Source organism: Exophiala aquamarina (genome assembly GCF_000709125.1).
Source record: "Exophiala aquamarina CBS 119918 chromosome Unknown aczIA-supercont1.6, whole genome shotgun sequence".
NCBI lineage: Eukaryota > Fungi > Ascomycota > Eurotiomycetes > Chaetothyriales > Herpotrichiellaceae > Exophiala > Exophiala aquamarina.
The window spans coordinates 836,656-857,541 of NW_013550582.1; the positions used below are offsets into that span (position 1 = coordinate 836,656).

Genomic DNA, 20,886 nt, shown 5'->3' on the forward strand with positions numbered 1-20,886 from the left:
CCTCGACATTATACATTCCTCTTTTCGGCGTGATTGATTTTTACATAGCGATCTATACTCTGTATCGCAATGATTAGCACCTTGTCCAGCTATCAAGGCTTGGTCTTAGGCAGGGCGATGTTTTCCACTTCCGCAACTTCCTTCGCTTGTTTCGCAGCAAAGCCGACATCATCAAGGTGTGAGAAATCCGCGGCTCCAAAAAGCTCGTCCATGCGCTCAAGTGAAATCTATTAACGATATCGAAATGGTCAGTCAATGACACTATAAGAGAGAGGAAAAGAGAGTGAAAATGAGGCTCTGCACTATGCAGGAAGGGGAATTACAAGCAAAGACTCACCCCTTTTGTTTCGGGAAGGAAATATGCCGCAAGACCCATCAAGAGATTGATGGAGCCGAAGATAAAATACGCGCCGTAGGGAGTCGCCAGCAACATCACGGGTGTGGCCTTGGACACAGCGAGATTATGCGCCCAGTGAGTTAAAGAGGCCAGAGCGACGTTGTATGCCCTTAATCGGTTGGTTGGGATTTCTGAAACAAAAATCCAGCTTACAGGGCCCCATCCCATGTTAAATGCTGCAGCGAAGACATATACCATGGCCAAGGCAGCGATCCCTGCCGGGGGAGGGTGGTCTGCTTTGCCAACGTTCGGGGTAAATCGAACATACTTTGGGACAAAGTTAGAACTCCAGAGCAGGAGAAATGGTGAATAGCAGGAGCAGACTAGATTGCAGAATATGGAGATTGAGTGGTTGAAGGTACTCACAAATCCGAGGTAGAACATGCAGCAGCCCTGCACGATACCAGACCACATGAACGATATGCGCCTGCCCAGCGAGTCTGCCATGAAGAGGATAAATATGCCACAGCTAACAACTTTGACGATCCCGTACACACCCGTCGCGAAGAGTCCAGTGGTAGTGCTCGAAAGACCTAAGCCTTTGAAAATTGTAGGTGCGTAGTAGTTGATGGCACCGGTCTGATGAAGAAGATTCAATGAGCTGCACGCTGGCGGACGGGGGAGGATGACTAACACCAGACCACTGTTGACATGTAATGAGGCCAACCGTCAACAGAGCACGTTTGCGATTAGCAGCAATCGTCCAGCACTCTTTTTGTAACGACCAAAATCCCGTATCTCGAACCCAGCTTCTTTCCAGCTCTAGCTGAGTGCGCAGTTCGAGCAACTCCTGCTGAAGATAAGGATGTTCCATGGGGAGATGACGGACTTCTGATAAGATGCTGCTCGCCTTCTCCCAGTTGTCCTTTGAAGCCAGCCACCGCGGGCTTTCTGGGCAAAAGAGCATGCTTACGAACAGGAGGAAAGGGCAGATTGACTGGCACCCAAGAGGAACCATCCAACTTGCTTTTCCCTGGGGGAAGTTCAACATTAGACATCGGGTTTCGAGGATTAGGACGAATCCGACCTACCGAGAGGTGAAGTAGAGCACCATAGTTAATGAAGTAGGCCATCATGCTACCCACCACCAGCAAAAGTTGGAAGAAACCAACCAGAAAGCCACGAATTGCACGGGGTGAATTCTCAGAGACATATGTTGGTGCCAACATAGTACCACCACCAAGGCCAATACCTTCAACAAATCTGGAACGAGAGCTGTCAGCTCTGATTGCATCACACCCCCATTGCGGTCTCCAGAAAGAACTGTATTTTACCTTCCAATATAAAAGCAAGGATAATTGCCATAAGAGAAGGCTTGCATTAGACCTCCAACAAAGGCAAGGACTGCCACGATTAATAACGCGGGTTTCCTGCCCTTCCAATCTGCAAATGGACTCGAGATCAAGGCTCCTGCAACAGCACCTGCTTGCATTGTAGTGACGAGATTGCCAGAAAGGTTAGCTACTGCACTGGCTGGGCGGCTGTCAAGTCCAAACTCCCTGTGGAAGCCAGAATTAGAATTTTGTTCTCAAATTCGCATGTCTTCATCCCGAAAGAGTCGTAGATACTGAGGGTGAATTTGACACACCTCTTAAAGTCTGGCATTGGGAGGACGCCGCCGATAATACCTGCATCAACTCCGAACAATGCTCCAGCGAAGCATGCTGAGGCTGCTAATGCAAGTACTCTCAAATTGTATATCTCTGGTGGGTCGACTCGTATGGCGTCGTTGCGCACGATGAGGCGTAGGAAAGAGTATACCGTCATACTTGCTGTCTGTCCAAAACAGACACCTGAACACAGAAGTCCTTCTTGAAAGCACAGCGCAGGATAGGTCGGAAAGCTTTCACCAATAGAGAGAATCAGCAGGTGCAATGAACCCAGCAGCAATGTAGAAGGGCATAGCTTTATAGATGTTGGTGCCGTCAGAACACAATTGTTTTCTAGAATTTGAAGCCTCGAGGTTGAATCCCAATCCCAAGTCCTGGGCCGGCTCCATCAAAATCTGGGGTTGAGAGTTGTTGGGGAGTGTCGGCAAGCGGCCATGCATGACATTCTCCAGAAATCCAGGACAAATCAAGCGTGGGAGCATCCTTGGCAGATCCCGCCATCGGGGAGTGTCGCGGAGTTCGTCTCTCGCATCAACCAGGCTTACTAGCGACCCAACTTAAAAGTTCCACTTAAGCAGACGTTGTAAGAGTAATTGATTGCGGTCTGCCTTACGGAGCGTCCTTTGGGGACAAGTGAGATTCGTCCCAGATCTGCTCTAGTTCTGCCCCCAATGGATGTGTCGGCCATCCACACCTCTGTCGACATAAGTCTAGCATATCAAGAATGGATTTTCTTTGTTGACTATCACGTGTGAACATGCCAGCTAAATTATGTGAAATCAGCATTTCAATACGCACTAGAGATTTGTGCTTACCGATGAAAAGACACTGCGACGATACAAGACTTGACGCATCATCGGTCAAGGTCATTCCTATACCACAAACAACCTCGATGCTCCGCTGAATAGTCTTCTGACGTTGCTTGAAAAATTCGATGCCCCCGTTACTAGGCTCGTGGACGAGTATCATGATTTGAGAAACATGATGAATCTGCATGGCAAGCCCTTTTCACGAAATCAGCGCCTCCATCTGCCAGTTATGGGAGAGCCATTACCAAAACAGGGAGGATGTATCAGAAGAGGTTGGAACCCCTCAGACCCCGGACGATTTCGGGCTGGGAGCGGCGAGAACGCAGTTGTCAGATGAGATCGCCACTCATGAAGCATATTTCGGAGAACTCTCGCCGTCTCAAATTGGCTCGAGATAGCGGATTGGGATTCTGTGTCGGATTCACGAGCGCAAAAATTGATAACTTGAGCTAGAATCCATACAGCCCGAGAGGCAACTTCATACGCCGTGAGTTCTGAGTATGATTTCTTGGGAGTCCAGGTTGTATATGTTCTCCTCTTCTCACGGAAGGCAGCCCATATATCTTGGCGCAGCCACGCCCACCAGGTGGTACTCTCTAACCCGGATATTTCTACATTGATCTGTCGAGATCGCAGAATCCAAAACACGCCTTGAAGATGCCGCTCCCAATCTTTGCGAGATTCACGCAACATCTCATACGTGGAAACAATGAGAGTTGTCGCCATCAATTCATGGCTAGTTTGGTAAGTTGAATAGCGCATGGCTTTCTGAACGTAATGCAGAGTCTGGTAGTAGTATTGCAGTGCAGTGTTTGGGCTGGGCCGCTCATCGATACTAGAATTTTGGACAAGGGAGAGGTGGTAGCACGACAATGCTAAGATAGCATTCATCAACCCCGCGTTCCGGATCGCAAGATGCGGAACGCTGGTTGAAAACGTGCAGGCTGGATCAAAAAGGTCGAGCTATCAGACTAGAGCATTAACTTAAACGCCCAGAACAGACAACGAGACGGAAGATGCGTACCCACGGACAGATTCGGCGCAAGAAATTTTCGAAGAACATTTGTTCTGATGGCAGGAGTGAAATGCCCTCTGATGCCTGCCATAGTGCTTCCTCTGTTTGTTGTGTTGGAGGTCCGTTGTCCAAGAGGGGTTTCGATCTATCGGACAGGTTATCACGAGGTGTGCGCTGTTTGTCCACGATCCTCGTTGCCATTTGTAATGGAGTGATGTTGTCCTCGTCCGAGATGGCAGAGACTTCGAGAGATGTACCATCAAAGGCGAACTGGAGCTCTGCATCTTGAAGAATTTCGGAAGGAGCATCATTCGCTAGTAAGCCGAACCATCTCACGGCAGGAGCACATCCAGATGCTGCAGGGGTGGTTGAGGCAGAGTCTGGCTGCCGCTGGTTTGTGTAGGTGTCCGACGACAGTGGTGCGGCGTTGTGATCCTGTTGCTCATCAAGCCTGTGGGAAGTCGGTGAGTACAATGTTGGATTCGTGCTCCATTCTAAACCACCGGCGCCCTGACTCTGGTCAAATATAGCCTGATGAACATGGCCTGAAGTAAATGAAGCCACATCTGAGGCCACGTGAGGTGTCTGGACGGTGCTGAAAGAGCGAACAATCTGCAATAAATCCTCCTGAGAAGTAGCAATCTGGCCCAGTTGCCGAAGGATCTCTAAGCTAGCAGCGTCGAAAGAAGAATGGTCTTTCTCGGTGTCGTCAAAAGAGCACCGGACGCCAATGGAGGCACAGAAGCCACAGGTAGGCTGGACGTTGTCACACTTCGTCTTTCTTGCTCGACATACATGGCAGGCCTTCAGAGCCCTCTTTCGTGGGTATCGACGGTCAGTGCCCGATTCACGGGCACGTTTCCGAGTTGCATCAAATTCGTGGTCTCTAGCAGGGGATGCATCGTCCTCTAGCCCACTACCTGCGTCGTCTTGCTCACGCATAGTTCCTTCCGTCTAAGATGTGGATGCGTTACGATGGAAGAACAGAATCAAAGAATGTGTATCCGCTGTGAAGTGAGGTGTATTTCCAGCTAGAACAAGCCCGAGGCATCATTTCATGAATCATGTTACTTATTCAGTGACTTGAGATAGAAGGGAGCAATCCGCCCGTGTGGATTTCGCAGCCCCCAACGTTGAAGTCCTTGGTGGCAGTAAGGAGGATGGGAGGTTGTGTCCTGGAGTTATGTGGTAAGCAGGTTAGCTAACCCAAGCAGGTTACATTACTGTAGGGACGAACCACATTGCAATTCGTCCTACTAAGCCTTCTCTAAAGTGTTGCCTAAGTGGCTAATGAAAGTCCATTGAAGTGCACCCAGGTGCGGGGCCTGGTGAGCCAAGGGGACTATGCAGGCGTGGACGACTGTTACGGAGAACATGGTATGTCATTTTCATGCGAAATAAAGATTTCGGGCACCGGAGAGTCTGACCTTGTTGTCGTCAGCCTCATTGTTATTTCGCATCTCCATGGGCTTGCAAAATGATAGCTAAGTGGCAGGCCCACAGGCAAGTCAGCTCTTAATGTGAATTGCCGAGATTCCCCGAACCCAGCAAGCCACAACTGCAGATATGACAGCAGGCCAGCGTGGGGGATGTGAGCTTTACATACCTACAGGAGTAAAGACGTCACCTAGTTAGAGATTTAGTTTATGGGCGATTTTATTTAGAATATACCGCTCTAGGATAAGATGGGGAGTATCGGCAAGCAACAACCGCAAATGCAATTCGTGCATGCGTTCTTGGTCAAAACATGTTGAATATAATGCTCCCAAGCAACGAATGCGCAGTCGACCGGGTAGACTACTCACTCGTCAAGTCTCGAGAAGGCATACAGAAGTGTGCTCAACTATCATCCCGGAAGAAGTTCATGTGTCAAGACAATATGGGTGACCCTGGAGATATGTACTCCGAATTAGCACCACACCTCGCCCAGGTGAGCGGAAAACATTCAATCAACACAAGGATCCACAGATGTTTGATGGCGCAAGCCTTCACAACAGATGTTCTCGTGGCTGGCGGCGGCCTAGGTGGTGTTGCTGCAGCACTTGGGGCTCTACGCAGAGGTCGTCGTGTGTTCCTAACAGAAGAGTTCGAGTGGCTAGGAGGACAGTTGACTAGTCAAGCCGTCCCTCCTGATGAGCATGCTTGGGTCGAGCAATTTGGTATCACCCGCTCTTACCGGGCACTGCGTGACGGAATTCGGCAATATTACCGTGACCATTATCCCCTGACGAATGAGGCATATCGAAGACCCGAATTCAATCCTGGAGCTGGACATGTCAGCAAACTATGTCACGAGCCTCGCGTTGCTGTGGCCGTCATTGACGCGATGCTACTGCCATTCATAGGGAGCAGGCAATTGGTGATTGCCAAAGGGACAAAACCGATTTTGGCCCAGATGGATGGTCTGCACGTTCGCTCGGTGAAGTTCCGGAAGATAGATTCGGGCGCAACATTCACAGTTCACGCAGACTATGTCATTGATGCGACAGAACTCGGTGACCTGTTGCCGTTGACCGGCACGGCTTATGTTACAGGCTTCGAATCCCGCAACGATACTGGGGAGCCCAGTGCACCCGAAGTGGCACAGCCTGATAACCAGCAAGCGGTCTCCATTTGCTTCGCAGTTGACCATATCGATGGAGAAGACCACACAATTCCCAAGCCGGAAGAGTATGACTATTGGCGCAAGTGCAATCCCGCATTCTGGGGTGCCCCGTTGCTCAGTCTCAGCGCACCACATCCACGAACACTCGAGACCGTGGAACGTCAATTCACCCCCAACCCCAAGGACGATCCAGCACTCGTCCAGGCAAATCAGCGCAAGTCAGGAGGGGATATGAATCTCTGGACATTCCGTCGAATTGCAGCCCAGGACAATTTCCGACCCGGTGCGTATCAGTCAGATATATGCCTCGTAAATTGGCCGATGATTGATTACTTCGAAAGGCCAATCATTGACATTTCAGAACGCGAATATGAAGATCGTCTCGATGCTGCAGCTTCGTTATCGTACAGCATGCTCTACTATCTTCAGACTGAATGTCCTCGAGCTGATGGAGAAGGGCGAGGCTATCCAGGCTTACGTCTCCGCGGAGACGTGACTGGTACCGAACACGGCCTGGCAATGGCCCCATACATTCGTGAATCCCGCCGTATCAAGGCTCTCACAACAATTGTGGAGCAGGACCTCTCACTAGAAGTTCGAGGCCAAGCGGGAGCAAAGCACTATCCTGATAGTGTGGGCGTTGGCATGTATCGTATTGACCTCCATCCATCCACTGGTGGTGACAATTACATCGATGTCGCCTGCTGTCCATTTGAGATCCCTCTGGGCGCTTTAATACCACCGGACCGTCCTAACCTCCTTGCTGGGTGCAAGAATATAGGCACCACGCATATCACGAATGGTTGCTATCGGTTGCACCCCGTTGAGTGGAATATTGGCGAAGTTGCGGGCTGTCTTGCCGCACACTGTCTCGATACCGGTCTCTCGGCACAACAGGTGCAAGGGGCGAGGGATCTTTTTGAGACATTCCACAATGTGTTGGAAAAGGAAGGCATTGAGACTTCCTGGCCCGACGTTCAAGGTTATTAGAATAGAGTAGATCAGCGAGGCCAATTTAGTCCATGCAGTCTTGTGTTCTTTGGACTTGCCTACAGCCTTGGAGGCAACATACTCCTATGATCTGTAGATGACTCCCGCGCATACCTTCTTTCAAGACTTCGTAGAAGTACTATAACAGAATCCGCCAAGACCGAGTCTACAAACGCTCGCTGCTTCATGGTGGTCTCGGCGTCCCCGAACAAACGACTATTTATCTCGCTAGCCAAGATCACAAGGGCCTCTCGTTCAACAAACGTCAAGAAATCCTGGACAGGCCCGGAGTACACACTGTCAATTTACGGGTCCGGGTACCGATAATGGAAACAGAACTGCGTAGATATCGCACCACGCATCAAGGCGGCTTTTGCCAAGCTCACACCTCTTGATTGCAATCACTTGATCTGGAGCCATCTTCTCCACAAAGGGCGATGGGTTAGCCAGACACGATCGCTGCACGATTTGCAGCGAAAGTTGCTTCACAGAGGGGAATGAAGAGAAGCAGCTGGAACAGTAGTGTTCTGGACGACGATGAACACGATAGAGGTGCTGTTTCAGTCGATTTATATCCCGCAGGTAACAGGTGGTGCAGCCATGATAATTTCTTTCAGTGAGGTTGCGTTCGGAATATCGTCGGGGATTGAACTTGGTGTATGGGCATGCAAGAAGCCTAGAATCTTCATCTAGCAGAGAGTTCTGAGCGTGTTCTGGCTTCTTCCTACGACTCCAGCCCTCATCTTCTTCATCAGAGCTCCACATTTCCTGCTTCGGCCCTGACTTAGCAATGTCGAGCAGCATTTGAGGTTGGAGCTGTGGTAGGAGGCTTTTTTCTTTTTGGCGCGAGGTGCTACCAGAGGAGCTAGATTTCGCAGAGCTCCCTTCGGCCTCAGATACAGCATGAGTTTGTTGGAGAAGAAACCGATCCACGAACTCATCGGCAAGCCTGGCTAGGAGGTTTGCGAACTCTGGTGATTTATCCTGATCCACAGCCGACAGCGGCTCTTCCCCCAGTATTAAAGACGCCTCTCCCTTAGATGCAGGAGATGCTGAGTCAGTCAAGATCGAGCGTGGTATTGTCAGCTAGTCAGGGCTTGAAGAAACTGATTTATCAGGGCAGGTATCTATGTTCTCAAGCCATGAAGGAACATTACTGGCGGCCGAGTCCCTATGAGGCTGTCTGGTCAGGTCTTCCGTAACTGAATGTTCATCTAGCTTAGTAGTTGGTTGCGTGTTAGACTTATCGATGGGTACAGCTACCCTTGAACTTTCTAGGTTTCTGACCCTCAGGATAGTATCGCTCACTCTCGATTGTAGCTCCTGTTTCGTGTAATGAGACCATCTCTAGGCTGCATTAGTTATCTAGAAAGATCTGTTGTTTTGTGTTGCATACTGGGGTTTTCAAGGGAGATAGCTTAAGGGGCGTGCCTTGTGGCTGCACTCGTGTACCTTTATTAAATCGATTTAAGATCACAATTTTCTCACGTCCCCAATTAGCACTATGTCTAATGTGGGAAATGAGTTCGAAGATGTCTTGTGGGAGTGTTGGTGTCGGAAATTGATGAAATCTCTGGAAAATAACACCAAGGGGATCGGTGCGTAGAAATAGTAGAACAGGCCAGAAATGGTCATACGTGTAGAGGTAATCGTGGATTATATCTTGGTAATAATCAAAATTTGGATTCTCTGTTAGTCGCTTGAGATGAAGCTGGTTAACTGGGACGGGTGGTACAGGCCTGGTGGGAGGCTATATTATTTGAAGCTTAGTTGCAACTTCTTCGACTAGGTGGTTTACATCCGCTTGATGAAGATCTTGTTGAAGCGAAGGCCAACCTGCCCGTTCTATATTATTCGGGAGTGCAGATTACGTGGTCGATGTTCTCGTCGGGAATGTCACAGCTGAAGCCAGCAACGCGCCTTCAGGCTTGGAGGTGGTACTGAAAATCAATTCGCCAGAATCTGTCTTGAAAAGGCCACCGGTAGCCTCTAGTACTTTCTGCTTCCTACGTTGATCTTCTTTCGCTCGTCGGTTGTGGAACCGGTTCTGATCGCTAAGTTAGTAGAACGTTTTAAATCTTACGTAGCGGTGCTCACATAATGGCAAACGAGGGTTTTTGGCTAGCTCCATCTCAACCGGATAGAATTTGTAAGGCTGGGAGATGCGTCTTGAAACCCCGAGAATGCAGATACAAGTCAGGAGATATCATGACATTCGAGTCCTGGGAAATTTTTTCAAGTTCGGGGCCTGGGAAGGGAGAATTTCCAAATTATGAGGTTCGGCCAAGATGGGAGTTGACCATGCAAGCCCTCGCTTTCAATGAGCTAGCCCATTCCTAGACAGGGAGTACACACCATTATGCAAACCGAACCTGAGAGATGTGGCGCTTCTGTCTGCATTCTGTGGAGCGACATTTCCCCCTTTCACATCGGGACGTTGTCTGTCCCATGATGCATGGAAAGATCTTTCAACACCGTGGGGGATATCTAGATCTTTCTGAGCTCAAAGAGTCCCGATGCTCAGTCACTATTGGATTGTTAGCAACGAGGCTGGGATTTTCACCAGTACTATCTGCGAGTTTTGGGATGCCTTGGGGAAGTGGTCCTGACCTATTATGTAAAAGCGGCGAGGCCAAAAGGTGGAAAACGTGGTCTTGGCATCGGCGTGCATCTTTTTTCGAATTTGGACTGAATGAGTCTGAACATTTTGCCTGCGACCACCACCACATCTGCAATTCCGCATTGAGCTTTTCAACAAGACAACACTTGAAAGCACACTGCAAAAATCAGCAACCATGGGTTTCACCGACTTTGTTTCCGATAGTGGCCTCCTCCGTATGTTTTTCGGTGCTAGAACCTTCGGTTAACTATCCCTACTAACATTGTGCAGTCTTGAACAACTGGCTCAGGACTCGCTCATACATCGCTGGGTAAGTTGTATCTGTCTAATGCATCTGCTTTTACCCCGTGTTTTAAAGATGAGAAAAAGTTGGTCCGTGTTGATGAGGCGGCTTAAGACACCGCAAAATGACTACTTCCAATCGCAATTTACTTGCACCACTGAATTTCCTGTTTTTGAGCAATCGTTTACCTTCTGCCTGTGACTCTGGGGTGGACATAAATAACTAACAGCCAATCGTTTAGCTTTACCCCATCGCAGGCCGATGTTGTGAGCTTCAAGGCTCTAAAAGAAGCCCCAAAGGTCGAGCAGTACCCCAATGCCTACCGCTGGTACAACCACGTTAAGTCCTATGAGGCTGACTTCTCCACACTACCCGGCGACCCATCCAAGCCATTCACCACTTATGGGCCTGATGCCCTCGCAGTGACACAGAACCCCAAGGACGCCCCTGCGGCCGAGGAGGAGGACGACGAGGTTGACCTGTTTGGATCTGACGACGAAGAGGAAGACCCAGAGGTTGTTGCTGAGCGCGAGAAGAGACTGGCAGATTACAAGAAGAAGAAGGAGGGCAAGGCCAAGCCTGCTGCGAAATCCATCGTCATACTTGATGTCAAGCCTTGGGATGACGAGACAGACATGAACCAGCTTACGCAGAATGTCCTGGCCATTCAACAGGATGGTCTCACTTGGGGTGGTCACAAGCTGGTTGCCGTCGGTTTCGGTATCAAGAAATTGGAGGTCAACTTGGTCATTGAGGATGAAAAAGTCTCCCTGGATGAGCTCCAGCAAAAGATCGAGGAAGACGAAGACCACGTCCAATCAACCGACGTTGTCGCCATGCAAAAGCTGTAAAGAGCGGCTGTCTTCTGAGGTACAGTCACAGTCATAGCAACCCACCTGCAGAGAAAAGCCGGTCCTGGTTTGTGAATATTGCCCACAGCCTCGCGATGGGATATCGAGATTGGGGCAAGTTCGACAACACAACAAATCCCAGGCCTGTTTCTAGACACTTGCGATATGCCTTTTCATGATAGACGAGATGAGACGAGATGACAGATGCAACTACTGCACAATATGAGACGATCACTCTCAAATCCCGTTCGAGAGAAATAAGAAGCACAATCGCAGCCATCCCAAAACGGCCGTCTGCAGGTTTTAGTAACCAAATTTAGTAGCTATGTATCTCTCCCTCTCGCGAAATGTCGACATGTTGTGCTTACTCATCGACACCTTGTCTTTTGTGACATTTTCGGTATGCAAAGTTCGGATACAAGGCTGAGTCAACCTGGGTTTGAATTTCTGTCGGCGTCATGATTTTGTGGCCAAATAGATGGGCTCCAGATTGCTTACACGCCCGTGTGACGGTATCGCTATCAAAGCGTCGATATGTAAGATAAGGACTTAGCCCTGTACCGAGAACCCCGTACACCTCTATTTTGCTAAGAGATATTTTTATTTTGCCAACACTTAGCACTACGGGCAAGTGGTACCTTTCCCTATTGAGGATAGATATATTAGTGCAGCACTAAGGCTAGCAATAAGTGAGTAATAGTACTAAGTAGGTTCAAACTCTACTGAGGACTTAGCCCTAATAGAGCGAGTAAGTGAGGCGTAGTAGGAGCTATAGGGGTAGCTAGAGGAGTAGTAGACTAGTAGTATAAGTGGAAGAAGCCTAAAGAGACTCCAGAAGTAGACCTAGGAGGTATTCCAGACAGGCCTAAAGTATTAATGTCGGTAGTCCTTTATTATATACATTACTTTATTATAATCTACTATTTAGTGAGGTATTTTGGTATAGACGCACGCTAAATTTAGTAGCTCCACGCTAATAGTATACTAGTCCAAATGTGCAAAGGGATCGCTTGGCTTAGTGCCAAGTTTTGGCAAAATAAAAAATCTTGTTGGGAAAATAGAGGTTGTCCGCATATACCTGTGAGCCATAGTCTTATTATCTGAGACATGCTTTGGCTCGCGGAACCTATCAGCCAACCGCATCCTCCTGGATCATCCGGCTGGTCATTCTAAGCAGTAGTCGTTCCTTCTATCCTTTGGCTCTACCTGCTCCCCTACTACTACTGTAATTATCCAACTTCTCGTGCCTAATCTACATACCAATGAACTCCGAGTCTTTTCTCTCTCTTCATCTCCCTCGTACCCGTGTCTCGTGGGATGAAAGCCGCCAAGTGATAAGTTGTTGTCTACCGAGTCTTACGCAGACCAAAGCAAGGGCTGAAATCAGCCAGCCACGTGGCGCGTGTGACAGACACACAGACTGCATTTACTCTCCTAGGCTCGCGACGCCCAGCGTTTCTCATCATTAATTGACCACGCAAGCAATCAACTCTCCTGGTGGCAAGTCCGGGTGGAGAACAACACGGGTTGATAGTGATCCACGATTGAGCCGGGCGATCGCTTGGGGCGGAACTTCCATTATTGTTCTGTGTTGGCCGGCTTCTCACTTCTACAAATCAGCCTTTCAAAACCCGCTCCATGCAAGGTCGATTACAGACAACTTTAACTAGGCAAACCATTGGTTGTTATAGACTCGATAAAGCAGATCGATCATCTTTCGTAAGCTGAGATCTCACAGTCTGGCAACTATCAGGGCAGGAAGAGATCGCCACCCCCTGGCTTCGTCGCAATTCTTCAACCTACCAAAACTCAGATAGCTTTCATCATCGACCTCTATCTCCAAAAGCACATCAACAAAAATGGCATCGGCACCGACGCCGACGCCAAAATTTAAAATTGACCCTCCGCTACTAAACGCAGCAAGCCCTTGGTCAACAACACTCGAGGACATCAAAACGCTCTACGACACACCGTACACAGGGGCAGTAACAATCCGGACCAGTCTACTGGAAGGCTTCAGCCACGACGATGCGGTGCATCAACACGTCTTCTTCTCATCCGCGAAGACGACCATCCCCACGGGCACAAAGCTAGGGGACGAGAGCGCCAAAGCAGAAGAATCACCCTCAGCCACAGCACTCAGCACCCTAAACACACAAGGCTACTCACCACTAACCCTCTCCGAATACCTAGGCATCATCAACGAAATCGTGGGGCAGCGCCACCTTGGAACAGACACACCCACCAAGAAACCATTCATTCTGTCCGTGACTGGCACACCCGACGAGATCGCGATGGCGTACGCGCTGATCGCGAACGCGGCGGAGATGGACGAGGACCTGCGGCTCGCCATGGAGGTGAACCTGTCGTGTCCGAACATCGCGGGCGCGCCGCCGCCGGCGTACGACGCGGCGCAGCTGGCCGAGTACCTCGAGGCCATCGGCGACAGCAAGAGCACGTACCGCGGGCGCATGGCGACGCCGGAGTCGGAGCCACGCGTCGGGATCAAGCTGCCGCCGTATACGTACGCGGGCCAGTTCGCCATGGTGGTCGATGCGCTGCGCGCGGCACGGTCGAGTGAGCCGGGCGAAGGCAGCGTGATTGATTTCGTCACAGCCACGAACACGCTGGGGTCGTCGCTGCTGCTTGATTCTGAGAATAAGCCGGTTCTAAACAGTGAGGCCGGTACGGGCATCGGTGGCCTCGCCGGCGCCGCGCTGCATCCTTTGGCTCTGGGGAATGTCGCGCAATTGAAGACGCTTTTGGATGCGCATCCGGAGACGAAGGGTGTCGTCATCATTGGGGTGGGCGGTGTCGAGGATAACGCAGGCTATGAGCGGATGAGGAAGGTGGGCGCCGTTGCGGTCGGTGTCGCTAGTGCGCTGGGGAGGTATGGAGTGGGCATCTTTGAGAAGATCACGAAAGAAGCGTAAGAGCTGGTCCTGGAAATCGGGAACACCTCACAGGACTGCGGGCACATTATTAGGTACCTATATGGATCAGAGAACTTGAATCAACAACGACGACGAAGCCAAAGATCGGACCGAGAGTAAGAAAATAGAAACTTTTATTCAATACAACGCTAAATGAAATTACAGCTCTTCTGTGCCTTTGGCACTCACGCCATTCTCTAACTAGTTGTAGCATTTGCAGCTACCCCATGCCTCCTTTACTCAAATGCTGTCAAACAGCTATCATATTACCAATGACGTATCGATCGACCGACCGACCGTACAGCTCTTGCTCTTGCTCATCCATTACAACGCATATGGATTCATGGATCGAATAGTCAAGCATCTGAGACAATTGTCAGCAAATTAGTCACACCGATAACTAGGAATGTCGGAACTTACGGAGGACTCTTGGTCAAATCCGTCTTGAGGATGACCGGTACTCTTGTCATTTCGGTGACGTCTTGAATATACTCCCCACCTTCTTCTCTCAGTTTGAAGTAGCTGCGGTACTTCTCCTTGTCTGTCAATTGGTTTTCTGGGATGTCACTGCCAGACTTTGCAATACGAGAGTCGGATTGAGTCCGTGTTGGTCCGTTGGACGACAAGCCATTTCGGGTTGGCGATGGCGGCATGCTTTGAGTTGAGCGATCCACCGGAGAATTGAGCGAAACACCTGCTGCCATCTCGGTAATCTCAGAAGCACTGTCATCGTCGTATAAAGCATCCACATCATCAGTGGAGATGGTGTTGCTATCAACATTCTTCCTCTGAGCTTCATAGCGCTCCTTTGCACGCTCCTTGGCATTCTCGGAATCACGTGTGTTGTTGTTGCTGCCTCTGGTGCTGGCCGAACCACGAGGGCGTTCATCTTCTGGAACGTATGCCGACGATGGGACACCCTTCTCCCAGTAAAGCTCAAGAACTCTTTCCTCCTTGCGAAATTCGGCCTTCTTAAGAGGTAGCTGATCGCAATGAACACGCTTTTCGAAGCCATATTCAGGAATAAGCACATCGAATGCAGATTCGTAGACACAGATGATGATGCCTTCACTGACAAGGTCGCCACCCAACTCCTTGCTCTTCTTATCCATCAGTCGACAGGACTCAATGTGAACACTTTGTTCCTGGGCCGCATGGGCCGAGTCTTTCTTGTTGTTGCATTGTTCGGAAGTCTTGGCCAGAGACTCGAGATCTTCACTAAATTCGATTGCGCCATCAGAAAGAGCGGCTTCCAATTGTCGATGAACCACAATATCAGAGTAACGGCGGGTGGGGTTTGTGAAATGGCAATAAATCGGCAGATTCAAAGCGTAATGTTGACGTTGCTCTTCGGTCAGCTGGTTACCAATGTAGTACTTGGCGCGTTGCAAAGTCTTCACCAACAGAGTCTCCATGCCTTTGCGGTAATCAGGATCCTCAACCTTGAAGAGGCTATCTTGCAAAGTTCCACTGCTACTGGTGTCAATCTCGTAGCCAGCCCGGGTCATTCGGTCTGCGAATGTTAGAAGGCGTCTTGGATTTGGAGAAGCCTGGCGGCGGAGGAAGGCTTTGTCAGGCATCGCAGCGAAAATCTTTTGGGCGACCAAAAAGTTGGCTTTGCAGCTGATCTCTTCAATGATCTCATGCGCGGCGGATGTATTGAAGATATTGTGTTCGACGGGAACGTTCTCATCATCAAGCTGATAAAGCAAACGAAGAGGTTCAATGTTTGCGGATCGGTGGCCGAATCGAGCTTCCCTAAATTTGTTGGCAATAGTGTATAGGGTCTTGATATCGTCGATTGTAGCACCGTGCAGATCAACATTGCCATCACCCTTAACAACGGCATCGACCTCATCATAGGCCAATTTACCAGAGCTTTGAATGATTGTCTTTCCGATCCAAGGCTCGCCTTCCACCTTTCCAGTCTTGATGTCGACCTTGAGGATGACACTGACGGTCAATCGACCCTCTCCTGGAGCGAGTGAACAGACTCCAGAAGACAATTTGGCCGGTAGCATGTTGACAGCACGAGTCATGAGGTAAACCCCAGTGCCTCGTTTCTTAGCCTCTCTATCGACGAGAGAATTGGTCTTGACGAAATGTGCAATGTCCGTTACGTGGACACCAAGCTCAACGGTTCCGTCGCCGAGGTTCTTGACATGAATGGCGTCATCAAGCTCGTTGGTACCATTGGGATCGATTGTGAAAGTGCGCTCGCCACGAAGATCACGACGGGTAGCCAGACTTTCCTCGGACTCGGTCTTCAGGGACCAGTCATCCCAACCGACACTCTTGTGAACAGCATCAGAGAACTCGTCGGATCCAAAGTTGTTGTCTCGGAGAAGTGCATCGGTCTCAACACGCAGGTCACCCATCTCTCCGAGTTGCTCAACCAGAGTTCCGAATGGATGCAGCGAGGTGATCGGCCAGCGCTTGATGCAAGCAACGAAGATCCTGTTTGCGTAGTCTTGATGCTTCTCGACAAAGTCTCGAGGAGCTTGCTCTGTAGGAATGGCAATGAGAGGAACACGCTTGTCGGTTGGCTTGAACCAAACAATCTTTGGCTTGTCTTGTGGACGAGACTCAGATCGTCCATGACCTCCTCCATCACGGGCGTGCCGCTCGGCTTCCTGCTTCTCCTTTGTAGCTTGACTGCTTGGTCGCAGGAGGCCAAGGGTACCAGAAAACATTTGGCCTGCCACACGTTCGATGACGGCAACAACGTGACCAGCGTAGAGTGGCTTCTGTTCATCACTGATCTCTTCCTCTTCCATCAACAGGAGGCTCTGGCCCTCGACCTCAACATCATCGTTCTTCTTTTGCGTTGGTCGTTGACGTAAACTTCCACGTCGACGGATGCTACCATCTGGTGCGATGGATTGGTTTTCGGTGGATGAGGAAGTATCGTTCTTGCCATTCTGAGTATTGCCGGAAGAGCGAGTATCTGTTATATCCTTGCGCTTCTTCTTTTCTTCCTTTTCACGCTTCTGGCCCCAGACTTCATCTACGTCCAATAATTCGATTGCGACTAGATCACCCTCGAGAGCTCGATTCCGATCCTTGCTACCGCAAATGAAAATATCCGCATCGAGATCACTGGTAGTAACATATGCATCCGACCTATTCTTCTTGTTGACACGAAGAATACCTGCCACCAGTTGACCGTCGTTCAAAAGGGCAGGCAATGTTGCTTGAGGTAGATAAGGTGTAAACAAGGTCTTTCTCTGCTGTTGTGACTGTTGCATGCCTAGCTGCGGAGCATGCTGGCTAGCCTGAAGTCCTCCAAGCTGGGCACCCTGCATGGCTTGGAGTTGTGCTATTTGAAGAGCGTTCAATTGCTGACCAGCGAACATTTGAGGCATTATCATTCCTCCCTGCCCCATTTGCATCATTTGTGGCTGGCCGGGATACTGGAAGCCGCTCATGGAGCCGACAGACTGATTGATTGAGCCCCTGCCAGCTCTATGGCCTGGTTGGAAGCCGGCCCCACCAACGCCTGCAGGTTGGCTGAATTGTCCCATCTGTTGTTGTGGTTGATCGGCCGATGGCTGGTTGTTTTGCTGACGCCAATTGCCCTCAAAGTTTCGAGAGCCTTGTCTTGTGTGACTGCTCTGGCTTCCGCGGCGCTGCAAATCAGGTTGACCAGCCTGACCGGCGTCGTTAGTGGCATTTGGAGGAGGGAACTGAAAGGCCGAACGACCGCCAGTACCACCACCACGAGTGCCGCCAGCAGCCATGCTTTGGCTGCGACTGTGGCCAACACCTCTGGCGTTACCAGCACGTTGTAGCCCAAGGCCTTGGGAGGAAGTTGGTGTTTGTAGTTTGTCGTCGGCAGGAGTGGCAGCAACAGGGCTCTCAGCGATACCAGCGCCGCCAGGAATCGGGAACTGGAACCCTGCGGCAGTTCTTTTCTTTTCTGCCAATTCTGCAGCCTTCTTCGCTTCGGGAAGTGCTAGCGAGTGACGTCGAGCATGACCGCCCTGGTTTCCGCCTCCTCTTCCTCGATTGCTGGCATTCTCACGGTTTTGGGAGGAAGCTTGTTGATTGAACTCCCCGTAGCTGGCACCAGCAGTACCAGCCGAAGGTGCAGGTGGGGGACCCATGCCCATGCCTGGCAGAGCTGAGTTATTTCTTCGATGAGCAGCAGGCTGCGTTGGGGGATTTCCCGGTAGTCCCATTTGTTGCTGCATTTGCGGGAACTGAAAGTTTGTATTATTGGGCGAGATGCCAGACATGTTGGGTTGGCCTTGGATGGGCGAATATCCCGGCATGTTCTGTAAGGGCTGCTGGATCATGCCCATGTTCACATATTGCTGATGAGTGGCAGCAATCTGCTGCTGTTGCTGTTGGAGCAGTTCGATTTGTTGCTGAAGAGCAAGTTGTTCCATCATCAATGGGGTCAGCTCAGACGGGCTGCGTCGATGGGCGATATGGAGCCTGCGCCCGGCAGGACCAGGCACGCCAGTAGATCCTGATTGTGCCATATTTGTGCCTCTTGACTCAGAAACGAATTAGAGTTCGTTCTGTATGGGGCCAAAATTCAAAACAGCTAAGCAGAAGGACAGTAGGGATGGCCTTGGTCGCTCTGGCTGGTCAAGGAGGGATAGAAGGGTCGAGACTATTCAAAAAGGGGTTGATGTCAGCATAGTTCAGTGGCTGTATACGAAGAGTGCGAGCAGGTAGATGACAAAGTGGGGGCAGAGAGAGAGAGAGAAACACGACAACGGTTGGACTCAGACTCAGCTGAAGGGATTCGAGGAAACGTACCAGAGATTGCAGATTGGCAAAAGGATTATCAATGCTGCGCAAAGCTACAAATTGCTCAAGACTCGAATGTGACAAGTGATGGGAGTTGAGTAGTGATAAAGGCCCAGCCAGATGAACGGTGGTGAGCCCGCTGCCGAGGTGGAGGGGAAGAGAAGGGTGTCAAGACTCTGACAGGACAGTGGGGGAGGGAAGACGAGGACAATATAGCGTAGAGCTGATGGCTGGCTGTCGTTGGTCTTGGTCTGAAGCAGCGACTGCGGGTTGAAGACAGACTCTGGGGAAGGCAGGCCCGATGGGAAGACGCTGTTTGTCTGGAAAGGACAGGAAACGGAGTCGACGGACGGGAGGGTGGCCTAGGGAAAAGGGAATTCAAGTGAACTGGACTGGGCAAGCAGCACAAGAGAGCGACTCTGGCTTTTGATGAAGGATTGGATGCGAAAGCGAACAGCGATGAGGTGTAGTCAGGGAGGGACAGAGATAGAGAGAGGTGGATGAGTGGATGAGTTCTGAGGGAATGAGTGCGAGTAAGAAGGTGCAATGTGTAAATAGTAGTGGTGGCCGACTGGTAGTCCTCGTAATAGTGCCACTTGCTGCTTGAGTAGTAGCAGCCGGACTAGGACCAGGGCGAGGATAGATGCATTGAATCCTCTTGGCCAGACGCAGAAGGGCAAGAGATATTGCCCTTCCTTGGGTTTAGTTCGGATGTGACTGAGTATGGAGGCTCCTACTAGTACTACCGGCTAGCGAAGTTGCTACTAACCACATGTACGGAGGAGGTTAACTGGACGCTGGGATGGTTGAGTGGTGGGTGAGTGGAGGAGCGAAGACGGAGTGGATGCATCTCCAACAAAGGTCTCAGTCTCAAATCCCCTCTGCGCCCCTGGGGATGTACTCGTACTCGTAGGTCCAAAGATGATGGATGTCTGATTCATATCCAGAGTCCAGAAGTGCACATCCCCTCTCTAACGTGTCCATTTGGTGCCTGTTTGATGATAGAACCCTAGTCGATGGGCAATGGTAGACTGGCTGCAAAGAGGAGGTGAGGTGTGTCCTGCTTATGCACAACGCACCTCCCTTTAGGCTGTTGCTCCCTGCCCAGGTCTGGGGCCTCGGGCGCCCGCGTCAACATCCCAGCCAAAATCACATATTCTAGTCTCCGCATCTACGAGGGGGTCTTTTTTAATACACAATCATGCCATTGCAGCAGCCGTAATCATAGTTATTTCGAATACTTTTGAGACTGTCTGGAACAAACAAGCCAACGAGTTTCCCCCTGGGCTGACGCTTGACGCACAGAAGGATCCAGCCTTCCGAAGTGCCAAGAAGAGAGTGAGGGCGGAAGCCGGAACCCTTATTGTTGTGTATTTACCTATAGGCTCGACGTCGGCCCCGGTGGCCGCTCGCTTGAATGGGAAAGTTCAGCCTAAGGGCTCCCCAATTTGCACATCCCGCTTAAAGACTCTGTTTACTGCATCCCTATGGGTGCCCGAATTAACCTGCGACACTTCAATAATCGACACCAAGCTTCAGACTTCAGACCTCAGTTGGTCTTCCCCGGTTCCCTCGGCGTCCTAACTTAGGCTCCTCGGGCTCCTTCACGCCTAAACCTCTGCTGTATGAGCCTGAAACAACCACAGCCGTGCGCCACAGTCACCATCACCATCACCCTCCTCTGTCCAGTCGCCAGCCTCGAGCCTCGCGGAGCTTTTCATCCACCGAAAATATCCAGCATCCTGGTACCTCCATTAACACTCCCCCCAACAACACTTGTTGCCTTTTTCACTCTGCCCCATCTCTCGTTAAAACTTGTCGATCTCCAGGTTGCCGAAACACTCCTGATCGTTTCGAAGCTCTCGCTACGGAGTACTGTCTAACTTCACCCATTCGTTCCCACGCCCTGTCGTGAGACTCTTTTCAGCGGTGACGCTTTGTTGTCATTCACAACACAGGTGCTTCAACGGTTCCCGCATGCGGTCAATTTCTAGACGCTCTTCACTTCGCGG

The 20,886-nt window shown here is 50.4% G+C and overlaps 8 protein-coding genes across 8 annotated transcripts; 3 read left to right on the forward strand and 5 right to left on the reverse strand.

The window, feature by feature from the left end:
- Positions 1 to 92: 92 nt before the first annotated feature.
- On the reverse strand, positions 93 to 1,304 carry A1O9_07696 (uncharacterized protein; the record flags this gene model as incomplete). The annotated part of the gene is made up of 4 exons (XM_013403251.1): positions 93 to 227; positions 338 to 664; positions 764 to 976; positions 1,032 to 1,304. 4 exons carry the CDS (start codon positions 1,302 to 1,304, stop codon positions 93 to 95), a joined length of 948 nt encoding a protein of 315 aa, XP_013258705.1.
- A 554-nt stretch (positions 1,305 to 1,858) lies between these two features.
- On the reverse strand, positions 1,859 to 2,164 carry A1O9_07697 (uncharacterized protein; the record flags this gene model as incomplete). The annotated part of the gene is made up of 1 exon (XM_013403252.1): positions 1,859 to 2,164. One exon carries the CDS (start codon positions 2,162 to 2,164, stop codon positions 1,859 to 1,861), a length of 306 nt encoding a protein of 101 aa, XP_013258706.1.
- Positions 2,165 to 2,625: 461 nt separating this feature from the next.
- Positions 2,626 to 3,779, reverse strand: A1O9_07698 (uncharacterized protein; the record flags this gene model as incomplete). Its single annotated transcript, XM_013403253.1, has 3 exons — positions 2,626 to 2,771; positions 2,823 to 3,011; positions 3,062 to 3,779. Coding segments are annotated over 3 exons (1,053 nt in total), but the record flags the coding sequence as incomplete, so codon positions are not given.
- A 16-nt stretch (positions 3,780 to 3,795) lies between these two features.
- A1O9_07699 (uncharacterized protein) lies at positions 3,796 to 4,773 on the reverse strand (the record flags this gene model as incomplete). Its single annotated transcript, XM_013403254.1, has 1 exon — positions 3,796 to 4,773. One exon carries the CDS (start codon positions 4,771 to 4,773, stop codon positions 3,796 to 3,798), a length of 978 nt encoding a protein of 325 aa, XP_013258708.1.
- A 937-nt stretch (positions 4,774 to 5,710) lies between these two features.
- On the forward strand, positions 5,711 to 7,426 carry A1O9_07700 (uncharacterized protein; the record flags this gene model as incomplete). Its single annotated transcript, XM_013403255.1, has 1 exon — positions 5,711 to 7,426. One exon carries the CDS (start codon positions 5,711 to 5,713, stop codon positions 7,424 to 7,426), a length of 1,716 nt encoding a protein of 571 aa, XP_013258709.1.
- Positions 7,427 to 10,221: 2,795 nt separating this feature from the next.
- On the forward strand, positions 10,222 to 11,180 carry A1O9_07701 (elongation factor 1-beta; the record flags this gene model as incomplete). Its single annotated transcript, XM_013403256.1, has 3 exons — positions 10,222 to 10,261; positions 10,317 to 10,356; positions 10,571 to 11,180. 3 exons carry the CDS (start codon positions 10,222 to 10,224, stop codon positions 11,178 to 11,180), a joined length of 690 nt encoding a protein of 229 aa, XP_013258710.1.
- A 1,859-nt stretch (positions 11,181 to 13,039) lies between these two features.
- On the forward strand, positions 13,040 to 14,113 carry A1O9_07702 (uncharacterized protein; the record flags this gene model as incomplete). Its single annotated transcript, XM_013403257.1, has 1 exon — positions 13,040 to 14,113. One exon carries the CDS (start codon positions 13,040 to 13,042, stop codon positions 14,111 to 14,113), a length of 1,074 nt encoding a protein of 357 aa, XP_013258711.1.
- Positions 14,114 to 14,529: 416 nt separating this feature from the next.
- Positions 14,530 to 18,600, reverse strand: A1O9_07703 (uncharacterized protein; the record flags this gene model as incomplete). The annotated part of the gene is made up of 1 exon (XM_013403258.1): positions 14,530 to 18,600. The coding sequence occupies one exon, from the start codon at positions 18,598 to 18,600 to the stop codon at positions 14,530 to 14,532; it is 4,071 nt and encodes a 1,356-aa protein (XP_013258712.1).
- Between the last annotated feature and the right edge of the window lie 2,286 nt (positions 18,601 to 20,886).